General features: G+C 43.7%; 1 protein-coding gene across 1 annotated transcript in view; it reads left to right on the top strand.

Annotated features, from left to right (window-relative positions):
• Positions 1–2962: 2962 nt before the first annotated feature.
• ARSJ (arylsulfatase family member J) overlaps positions 2963–10342 on the top strand; it is a 78274-nt gene continuing 70894 nt past the window's right edge. Inside the window, exon 1 of the mRNA XM_014859931.3 lies at positions 2963–8587. Within this exon, the coding sequence (XP_014715417.3) occupies positions 8190–8587 (398 nt within the window). The 5' untranslated portion in view covers positions 2963–8189. The remainder of the gene's footprint in view (positions 8588–10342) is intronic.

Raw genomic sequence — 10342 nt, 5'->3', positions numbered from 1 at the left:
CAAATTCAAACAAACATTAATAGTGCTTTTAATGGACCAAGCACTCTTTTATGTGCTTTCAAATATTAGCTCATTTAATTTTCAAAAGAACTGTGGTCAGTTTAATTATTGGCCCCATTTCTTCACCTCTTCCTGCATCAACAGCTTTCTTATGACCACATGCTGGGAAGAGTGTATTTCCCACTCCTTGACTCTGGACTTGGTCATAAGATTTGCTTTGGCCAACAGGATTTAAGCAGATAAACTGAGTCTTGATATGCGCTTGCTTGGTTGGGCTTGCTCTCTTGAACTTCAGCCACTGCCCTGAGGAGAACATGTGTCTATCCCACTGATCCTAGGAGGAGATGGGGAACACTTGGAGCAGAGTTGGCCCAGGAGATGCTCAGATCCGTAAGAATAAATTATTATTGCTTTAAGCCATTGAGTTTTGGGGTGACTTGTTAGACAGCATTGTTTGGCAATAGCTAAGTAATATGCCACACTATGAAATAGGTACTATTATTATCCATATTTTACAAATGAGAAAATGAAACAAAGAGAGATTAAGTAACTTAGTAGCTAGCAAGTGGGCAGCATGACTCCAGAGTGCATACTTTTAATTATTTTTACAATACTGAGTCCTTATAGGATAAGGTGTTCCTTATCTCCCCACCCTCTTCACTCTTGACTCTGCTGACCTCCCCCACTTCCTGGTGTGCTGGTTCTCTGGTCCTTGGCCATTTGATATAGCCAAATTTGATATAGCCATCATATCAAATTCTCTTATGATGGTCTTCTCTTGCTTCCCTTCCCTTTGTTCAACCACCTGGTGTAACTTAATCTTGGTTTCTTCACACATATAATGGTAATAATAGCACCTACCTGTGTAGGTTGTGAAGAGCACTGAGATAGCTCATGGAAAACCACTTAGCATAATGCCGGCACCATGCCATTATTGAGTAATATTCGATAAATGTTGCCGTGTTTGCAGTTACATTTTTCTCCCTACTTCTTACTCTCCTTGTGGGCCCCATTTAATCTTCCCTATCCTTAAATAGATCTGGCCTGGTCTCCTTTCTCACTCCTAATTCTCCACCTTTCCCAGGGAAATTTTACCCACCCTATCTAGATTCGGCTGAAATTTTCTGTCCTGTCCTGTTCCCTGAGGTCCAGACCCATGTATCCCCCTATCTCCTGTACTCCCCCTTTGGGATGCTGCACAGACCCCAAGTTCAACAACACCAAAGTAATTTTTTCATCTACTCCTCAAATCTGCTAGTCCTTTCATGGCTCCTACCATCATAAATGGCATGACCATTCAGGCAATTTCCCCAAAGCAGAAACTAGGTATAATAATTTATTCCTACTTCATCCTTATCCTCCAATCACCAACTTCTGTTAATATCTTATAAACTCTTATGAGTTTTATTCTTACAATTCATATTATTCTTATATTCTTTAATTCATATGACTCTTATAAACTCATTATTGGGAATATGCCACTTCCTGAGTGCTAGATCAGGCACTTAACTCTTATTCACTAGCCTTGACTCTGGATTTCACATCTGTCTAGCATCAATGACACCAGATATCAGAACACTTCAATCTCAGGAGGTCAGCACCTTATACCTTTGCCCCACGCCGCAGGAAGAAACCAGGAATCTTGCCCAAAGATCTCACTATGGAGAAGCTGAATTCAGAACTTAGCTTTTCCTCCTGGTGTTTCCTTTGAGGGTACCTGTGTCCAGCAATGCCTGCACAGACTGTTGCCCCTGGCATTCACCCACTTCCGCTTTAATACCTCTGCCTTCTTTTCTCAATCCTAGTGGCTTGGCCATATCCCAACTTTAATTCTTCCTGCCATCTTACAGAAACTGGCTGCTCAGCCCTCAGATGTTCTGACTCTAGACTTAGCCACCTATTTTTCAGCTGTGTTTCCCATATTATATTTGATAGATGGTACCAACTGCATCCATTAAGCAATCCCATTGAAACTTTTTGATGCTTTAGATCCTAAATCAGTGGTTTTCAAAACTGTATTCACACCAGAATCACCTGGAGAGCTTTTCTCTCTGGATATTTTGATTTAGGTCTTGGGTGCAGCTGGGAATTTCCTTTTTTTATAAAAAGATTCCTAAAGTAATCAATGAGCAGCCAGGTTTAGGAATTGATATCTTAAACAGAAAGTAGAATTTTACTTACAATTTAAGCAATAAGAACAGATTTCAAAACTGTGGAAATTACCAGATTTCCCCATTGTAAAAATTTTGTTTACAAATCTACTTTCACATAAAGATATTTGTTGTTGAATGAAAGAAAGATCTCTTCTTTGACAGTTCAGGTTTTCTGAGTTTCTAATGTCAAAAGAATTGTTACTTTTGGGTGGGTACATTTATACACGGTTGAAATTTAGGGTGTCTCACATTACTCACCTTTTCTTTATAAATATTACAGCTTGTTTTAACAGAGACTTCCCCAAAAAGGGAAGTGATCTTTACTTAGCAATTACTAAACCAGCTCCTTCAGCATCCTACTTTGTCTGATTCAGAGAGCTCTTGTTTCTTATGAACGGCCCAAAGCACCCTCTGTCCCAGAGTCTAATAAAGAGTTAATAATGGGGGCCGGCCCGGTGGCGCAGCGGTTAAGTGAGCACATTCCGTTTTGGTGGCCCAGGGTTCGCCAGTTCGGATCCCGGGTGCCAACACAGCACCTCTTGGCACGCCATTCTGTGGTAGGCATCCCACATATAAAGTAGAGGAAGATGGGCACGGATGTTAGCTCAGGGCCAGTCTTCCTCAGCGAAAAGAGGAGGATTGGCAGCAGTTAGCTCAGGGCTAGTCTTCCCCCCCCCCAAAAAAAAGGAGTTAATAATGTTTAATAAGGAGTTTATTAAATGGGATCCACATCAACATGACTCTATTAGGACAAATGCGTGTTTTAGACTACTTGTGCATGAATTTAAACTTGGTGACATTCCTTCATCTTTAAGTACTTAATGCACTTATAAACCCAAACAAGCAGCACTTGAGTTTTCAATCTTTTTAATAGTCTGTAAATCCCTGTTGACTGTTTTCACAACTTTTTTAAATCTACATCTAAAAGTTAGCTGTATCTTTTAAACATCTCAGTACAAGTTTAGTTGAAAACAAATACCTACAGAAGAAAGGAGGACGGTGTGGCAGGCATGCTGTCTTACTAGGCGAGAAAGTGTGTTTAGGTTTATGCAGTTGTAAGCTGGGGCAATTCTGTCCACGCCTCCTGGGGAGGGCAGGAATATCTTTGTGGTGAAGATTAATATGGATGTTTCAAAGAAATACTGTGCATCTAGCCATTCTACTGCTCGTCTGTGATTTTCTTAGCTTCTCTGTTTACTGATAGGCTCCTCATATGCATTCTCTCAGCCCACCCTCCACCCCTGACTGTCCACCACCCTTGGTCTACCCCCTGAAGAGCCTCAGGCCACACTATGGCACCTTATTCTGATGTCCCTTCTCTGGTGGTGACCATCCTGTCAATTACCCTACTCCTTCCTTTCTTTTTCTACTATCCAGTCAAAGAAGGTCCTATCTTGGGTCTCTGATTCCTTTGTCACTTATTTGCCTTTTAGTTGATTAATTACTTCTTTCCTAACTTTTAACAAATGCCTCTTTCCCATCACATGACATACTCATAGCGTCGTTCTTTAATCTAAGGAATATAGGTGCGGTAGAAATTTTACGCATCGTGGCAGTGGTGTGATTCTAGTCTTTACTCCCTCAAACCTCTCCCTGAAAATGTCCTGGGATATCTTTTCCTTTATTTTTCATCATGTCTTGCTCTAAACAAAAAACTTCGATAGACTCATTACTCTCAGGGTAAAATTACAACTCTTCAAACTTTGATGAACTGAAGCAACTCATTTTGAGCCTCTATCTCTGTAAATCCATCCCGGGAATGACCTTAGTAAGATTTACTGAAGTATTTTATCATGTGATGTCCTGCTTGAAGGACCTCATGGCTGCTAATGCCCCCACAATCAAACTGATACCCTTCATCTCTTTTCGAAGCCTTTTAATATCTGGTGTCACTTGAACTTGTTAACATGATTTCCCATACTTTTCCAGTCCAAACATGTCTCAGTCAGCTGGTCTTCTCTTTTCTTCTACCTGAAATGCCCTTCCTTTACCTTCTTCTTTCCTTTCCAAACTTTCTTCATCCTTTAAGGAATAGCTTCATTCCCACCTCCTGATTAAGCCTCACCTGAGTAATCAGTCCACATTAATTTCATCTCTAAGTAATTCTACTTGTCTCGTTTTTTAAGCTGAATCAAATAGTACCTTTAATGTTTATATAATCATTCTATATCTAGAGGAGTGTGTTTGTAACGTGATCACATGCAAGCCAAAATAAACCTAAAATGTGATTCCTTAAGGAAAGCTGATGCCTAAACTCCAAAATGCTGTCTTGAGCAAGTCAGGAAAGAACTACTAATTTATAGAAGATCTTTAACTTGGGATTTCATGAGGATGCGAAAACTGTTGTGTAGAGTGTATGAAACCCAATCCTATGGGAAATGAGTTTATGTACTTATAATACCAGTAAATGTACAACAAAGCATGGCATTCAGCAGCCTCTGATTTCACTCTCAAGATCTTCTTTACACATGTGGGAATAACTCTTATTACCTAATTCCCACTGTGGGTAGGGCCCTCAGCTGGTGGATTTTCCCCTCTGAGTCACAGCTCATTTGGTCTAGCATGGCATGACCATTCTTGTTTCTTGGCTCTCCTGACTAACTGTCAATAGTTCTTAGTCTTCCTTAGTGTTAGTCCTGTTTACTCCAGAAATGGCTTCTTACGGGCTGGAGTTCTGCCCTTCTCTCCTGAGTGTGGAGAGTCTTCATGCCTCATGTGGGGTTTAGAATTCTCTAACTCTGGCAGCTCTGTTCTGTGTGCTATGGGGCCGGAAAAGATCTTAAAACCCACTCGTGGGAAGAATATCTTTTGAAAAACATGAGTTTTAAAGTCAGAGGGATTTCTAAGTCTAAATTTTCTGCAAAAGGGGGATAACAAATAAAATAACATCTCCCTCATTTTAAAGGTCCCTTTCCTGTACCATCTCACCCCCTAACGACACCCAGTCTAGTCAGGATTCTTTAAGATTTCTTTGAATTTTGTTCTTTTTTTCAGAACACTTGTCTGAATACTTATTCAGAATACTACAGAATAGTAGGTGACTGCTGGAGTTTTGGGGGACTCAGCTGCTCGGAACATTTCTCCCCCGCGACAGTGTAAGTTCCACCAGAGCAGAGGCTGCACTGGTTCAGCTCACCATCACGTTCCCATCAGTGTCCAGCACTGGCCCAGCTCCTCAAATATTTGTTGAAGGGACAAACGCCTCATACGGTGCTGGAGAAGGAAGGGAGATAAAGTATATAAAGCACTATAGAGATACTATATAGCATATATGTGTGCACGTGTATACGTGTGTGTATGTATCACTTTATGGAGTATAATGGTTAACACATGGTAAATATTCCGTAAATGTTGAATGATTATTATTTTTTATTCTTACTTGAAATCTCAACTGAAAATGGCCATCGTTCTTGCACAGCAAGATGGACACTTCTTGTGCTATGTCATTGACTATCCCCAACTAAAGTCCCTGGACCCATCTGAAGGTTTGTTTGCATCTTTTCCAGTCAAGCCCCTGGTTAGGCCTACGAAGCCCGGAGCCTTACTTCACAGTGCTTTTCAATCTCCCAATAGTGAGGTCACCCGTTACGTATTTGATGATTTAACTCACAGAATCACCAAGAGCACATTTCCAAACAGGTCTTCTAAAACCGACCCTCACCCTACCGACTAACCAGAATGGCCTCGGGGAAGAGAATAAACTAGTAGGAGGCTACACTTGCTAGTGAAATTAACCACATGGAGCACATTGCAAGTTTCAAAGCAGCTAAGTTTCCATTTTACAAATGTTTTGCCTAGAAACTCAACAGGAGCTCTAACAACAGGAAGGAATTAAAATAAATGACTAAATGAAGCCTAGGTTTATGCTTAGGCAATGGGGAGAATCTGACATTTTATGCCCCAGCCCATAGTAGGTGTTCAATACGTAACTGTTCACATGGATGTAAAGATTAGATTGGTGGCTACCAGAGGGGGGGGGGGCGACAGGAGTAATAGGGCACATGTATGGTCACAGATGGTAATTAGTCTTCGGGTGGTGAACATGATGTAGTCTACACAGAAATTGAAACATAATGACGTACACCTGAAATTTATATAATACTACAAATCAATGTTACCTCAATAAAAAAATAAACTTTAAAGATATATAAATAATAAATAAATAACTGTTGAATGAATTTTGGGGGGAGAAAAAATATCTCAATGGCTCTTGGCATTGATTACTCCTCTATCGATGTTATAAATGCCTTTCCTGCCTTTGGGCAGGGCTTTAAAAGCCTATGATTCTGGTAAAAGCAGGCATATCTTCAAGATCAGGACAAGCTTTTACAATGGTTTTACTCCACATAGTTAAAAAAAAAAAAAAAAAAACGTGATGAAGTTCCTGGAATTCCCGGAATTACTGGATGGGAAACGGTGGCTTCCTTACTGCAGGAGCGCAGACTGGCCTCGCGGTTCTGGAGGGTGAACTGTCTTCCCTCTTCTTCCCCACCTTCTTGGCTGGAGACACCCTGTGGGTAAGTTTAGGGAGAGGTAATAGGAGGGAGCAATCTCAATCTCTTCTCGTAGGGAGAAGCTAATAAGGAAGTCAGGCCGGAAAGGCCAGCAATAGGGAAAGGAAATTCAACTTAAAAACTTGTGGTCGCGACTGTTAAAAAAAAAAAAAAAAGAGGCGGGGATAGAAGGAGTAGGAAAAATGGGGGAGAGGCAGGGGGAAAAGGGACTAGTAAAGGAAAACCAGAAGAGGAAGAAAGGAAGAGTGTGCTACGCAGGCTGCTGCTTCTCCTGTTCTTCCCCTCTCACTCCCTCCAAAGCCAGGAAAAGTTTGCAAGCGCAACATTCGGGACGGGAGAGCGGGCTCTTCATTCACAGACCCAGGAAGAGAAGCGCCCACCTCACCCTTCCCCATTCGCGCCGCCTTGGGTTTCCCTCTCTCCGGATGATGGAGGGCAGCCGGCGCGACCCAGGGAGGCGGTAGCCCTGGCGGATCCCCCGCAGCTCGCTCGCTCTCCCGCAAAGCCACCCCTCCCTCCTCCATCCTCCTCCCGGAAAGGAAAAAAGGAAAGGTCGAACCTCTAAACCGACCCCCCCCCCCTTCCTGGGGGAGCTAACGCAGAAAGTACAGTTCTGTGATTCACTGGAGAGAAAAGAGGGAGGAGGCAGCAAAGAACTCCGAGTGCCAAAACTAAGTAAGTTAGCTGACAAAACGCACGCAGCTTGCAGCGCCTCCGCCGGGTGCACCAACTCTGCGGAGACCAAGCGGGCTCGGTGTGGAGCGGCCACGGGGGCAGGGACCCCGCTGCGGTCCCCACGCGCTCCAGCGGCCCGGAGAAGGACTCGCTGCCCGCAGTTCCTGCAGAGGAGGGGAGGTAGCGCCGGAGGGAGGTCAGGAAACGGCCTTCTCTCTCACTTCGCCGCCTGGTGAGTGTCGGGAAGATTGACAAACGCCTTGGAGAGGACCGGGAGAAGAGAGAGCCCTGTGAAAGTGCAGACGGTGATCGGGCAGCCGGTCCGCTCCGGGCAGCGCCTCATCTGCCCGGGTAAGAGCGAGGCGCGGCGGCTCAACTTCCCAGTGTTTTCCAGGTGAGGGGACCGCTGGACGGGCTGATGACCCACCGCCATCCGTGCGCGCGCCCTCGGGGGAGCCCCGCTCCCCAACGTTGAGAGCGCTCTGGAAAATCCCGCGCCCGAGGGGATTCTCCATTCCTTAGTTGAATTTTTTCTCCCAAGAACTTTTGGGTGGAGGTATTAACTTTTTTTGTGGAAGCTGCTCTGGGGAGCGAGGAGGAGGAGGAGAAAGTGAAATCTGATGGAGAAGAGCGACTCCTTGCTTTCCCGACGGCCCATCCGTTAAGCCATCACTTCTGGAAGATTCAAGTTGTGGGACGTGCTGATCCTGAGAGGAGCGTAGGGCTTCTTTCCGGGTGGAGACCCTCCGCCGCCTGCTCGGTCCACCCCTCCCGCGTGCATGTGTGCGCCGGCGGCGGCGCGGGGTGCGTGGTTCTGCGTGTCGAGCGTCAGCTGGGACCCGAGTGAATGGCCCCCAGGGAATGCGCGGGGCATCCGCCTCCGCCGCCTCCGCAGGCCTGGGTCTGGCCGGGAAAGATGCTAGCCATGGGGGCGCTGGCAGGCTTCTGGGTCCTCAGCCTCCTCACCTATGGTTACCTGTCCTGGGGCCAGGGCTTGGAGGACGAGGAGGAAGCGGCCTTCCGAGCTCAAGCTGGAGAAAGGCCGGAGCCCAGCACAGCTGCCACCTCCCAGCCCCATCTCATTTTCATCCTAGCCGATGATCAGGGATTTAGAGATGTGGGTTACCACGGATCGGAGATAAAGACTCCCACTCTTGACAAACTTGCTGCTGAAGGAGTTAAACTGGAGAACTACTATGTCCAGCCTATTTGCACACCGTCCAGGAGTCAGTTTATTACTGGAAAGTAAGTGTTACTGCTTCATATATTTATTCCTTGGAGAAATCTTAAGCACTTAATTAAGATCCAGCTCCTAATTTAAGGGAGTAGCCGAAAATACGGGGAATGAATGAATGAATGAATGAAATGTGGTATTGAGTTATGGTGGGTGTTAAAATGGATGCCCTATTAATGATCTGGAAAGTCTCCTCACTAGTCTAGAGCGGCTTTGCTTCCTCTCAGAGCCTGCTGTGAAGTCCCTTCTGAGTTTTTAAATGAAATCAGTGCTTGTAAACTCATCTACCAACCAAAGATGACCGGAAGTGGTCTCCTTTTCCAAATCGATTTTGGCTCTGGAGCATGCTCACATTTTGTTTTAGGTGTCACAATCGAATTCACAGTCACTATCACCAAAAAGAAAGGCCAAAAATTTTATGCAACTCTTGGTTTGTTCTTAAATCTAGAAGTAAATAATCAAAGCCCTAGGTCATGGCAGAGAAGAGAGGTCAAGGAGACAGCTATAAGGCCATGTAGAATCTGACCAGGGTACACCTGACCCGGAGTCTCTGATAGGTTATTTTCTTTTACTGGATCGCTAACCAAGGCCATATGTATTTGCCAAGGCAGTCCTTCAAATACAAGGAAATTCAATGGTAAATGCTCAATAGGAGTCAAACTTCGTTTGAAGTTTTCTGCTTCTCCTCATATGTCTGAGAATTTTCTGAGTAACTCTAAGAGAAATCAGACTATTTGGATGCTATAGTGTTTTTAATATTATTGTCGCTTTGACAAACAGCTAAATCTTCTACTTAAAGTGTTGGCTCATTTTCATATTTTTCCTCTATCCTATCGGGACATAGGTTACTGTAACTGATTTGGGTGTCTGAATTCAGCCTGTGAAACGAGATACACTAGTAGATCCGGGGGTCAGGCTACCCCTGGACAGAGGTAGAAGAGAAGCCTTAATGGTTTCAGTGTGTCTTGTGATCTCGGTGTTAGGGAACCCTCGCTTCGGTGAAGTTGTCCTTGGAAGTGGATCCTATAACAGTAGCCAGTATCCATTGGAAAAATAAAGACTATTTTGTCAGAATCTCTGTCTTGCAGACACTTTTGCTTACAGCATGATTTCCACTGCTTAGCAAACTGTTAGAATTTAGCATCACTGCCAGAAAAGAAAAAAAAAAGCCCATCCTTTCCTTTCTTGATAGAAAGGGAGAAAAGAGTCTTGTTGTAGTTCAGTCATTTTAGAGGTTAACTGTGGCATCAGAAAGTCAAGGGCATTTGATATTTATAAAGGAACAGATTGTTGGCTGGAAAATATCAAGTCCATCTGGTGGCCTGGAAGTCAAGTTCTTCATGTCTAATCCCAACCACTCTTATATTTGTCTTATGAAATAAATGTCATGAAGGCTCTGAACCTCTTCCACTAATTTATAGAAGACGGATTTACTCAGATAGCCAACAGTAGTTGAAAAAATGTGTAACTGAATTATACGAATTTATCTTTCACAATAAAGCATATGTTTAAGGCTTTTCGCCAAACAAGACCATTTAGTTCCTAAACGTTAACAAAACTGATAAAATATCTGGGTTTTATCTTTTAATCTTTATGTCTACTTAATGACATGAAACAGAAACGAATACTTCCTAATTTTTCTCTGTTGTCAAAAGTTGATTCTCCTGTGCTTTCAAGGAATCAAACATCTCAGGGGATTTATTCTCCTATTGCAACCTTCTACTCAATGCAACAAGTTGTGTAACTGTTTTATGGACAAAAAGTTC

Source organism: Equus asinus, chromosome 3, assembly GCF_041296235.1.
Source record: "Equus asinus isolate D_3611 breed Donkey chromosome 3, EquAss-T2T_v2, whole genome shotgun sequence".
NCBI classification, from domain to species: Eukaryota; Metazoa; Chordata; class Mammalia; order Perissodactyla; family Equidae; genus Equus; species Equus asinus.
This window is presented reverse-complemented; position numbering and strand designations above follow the sequence as displayed.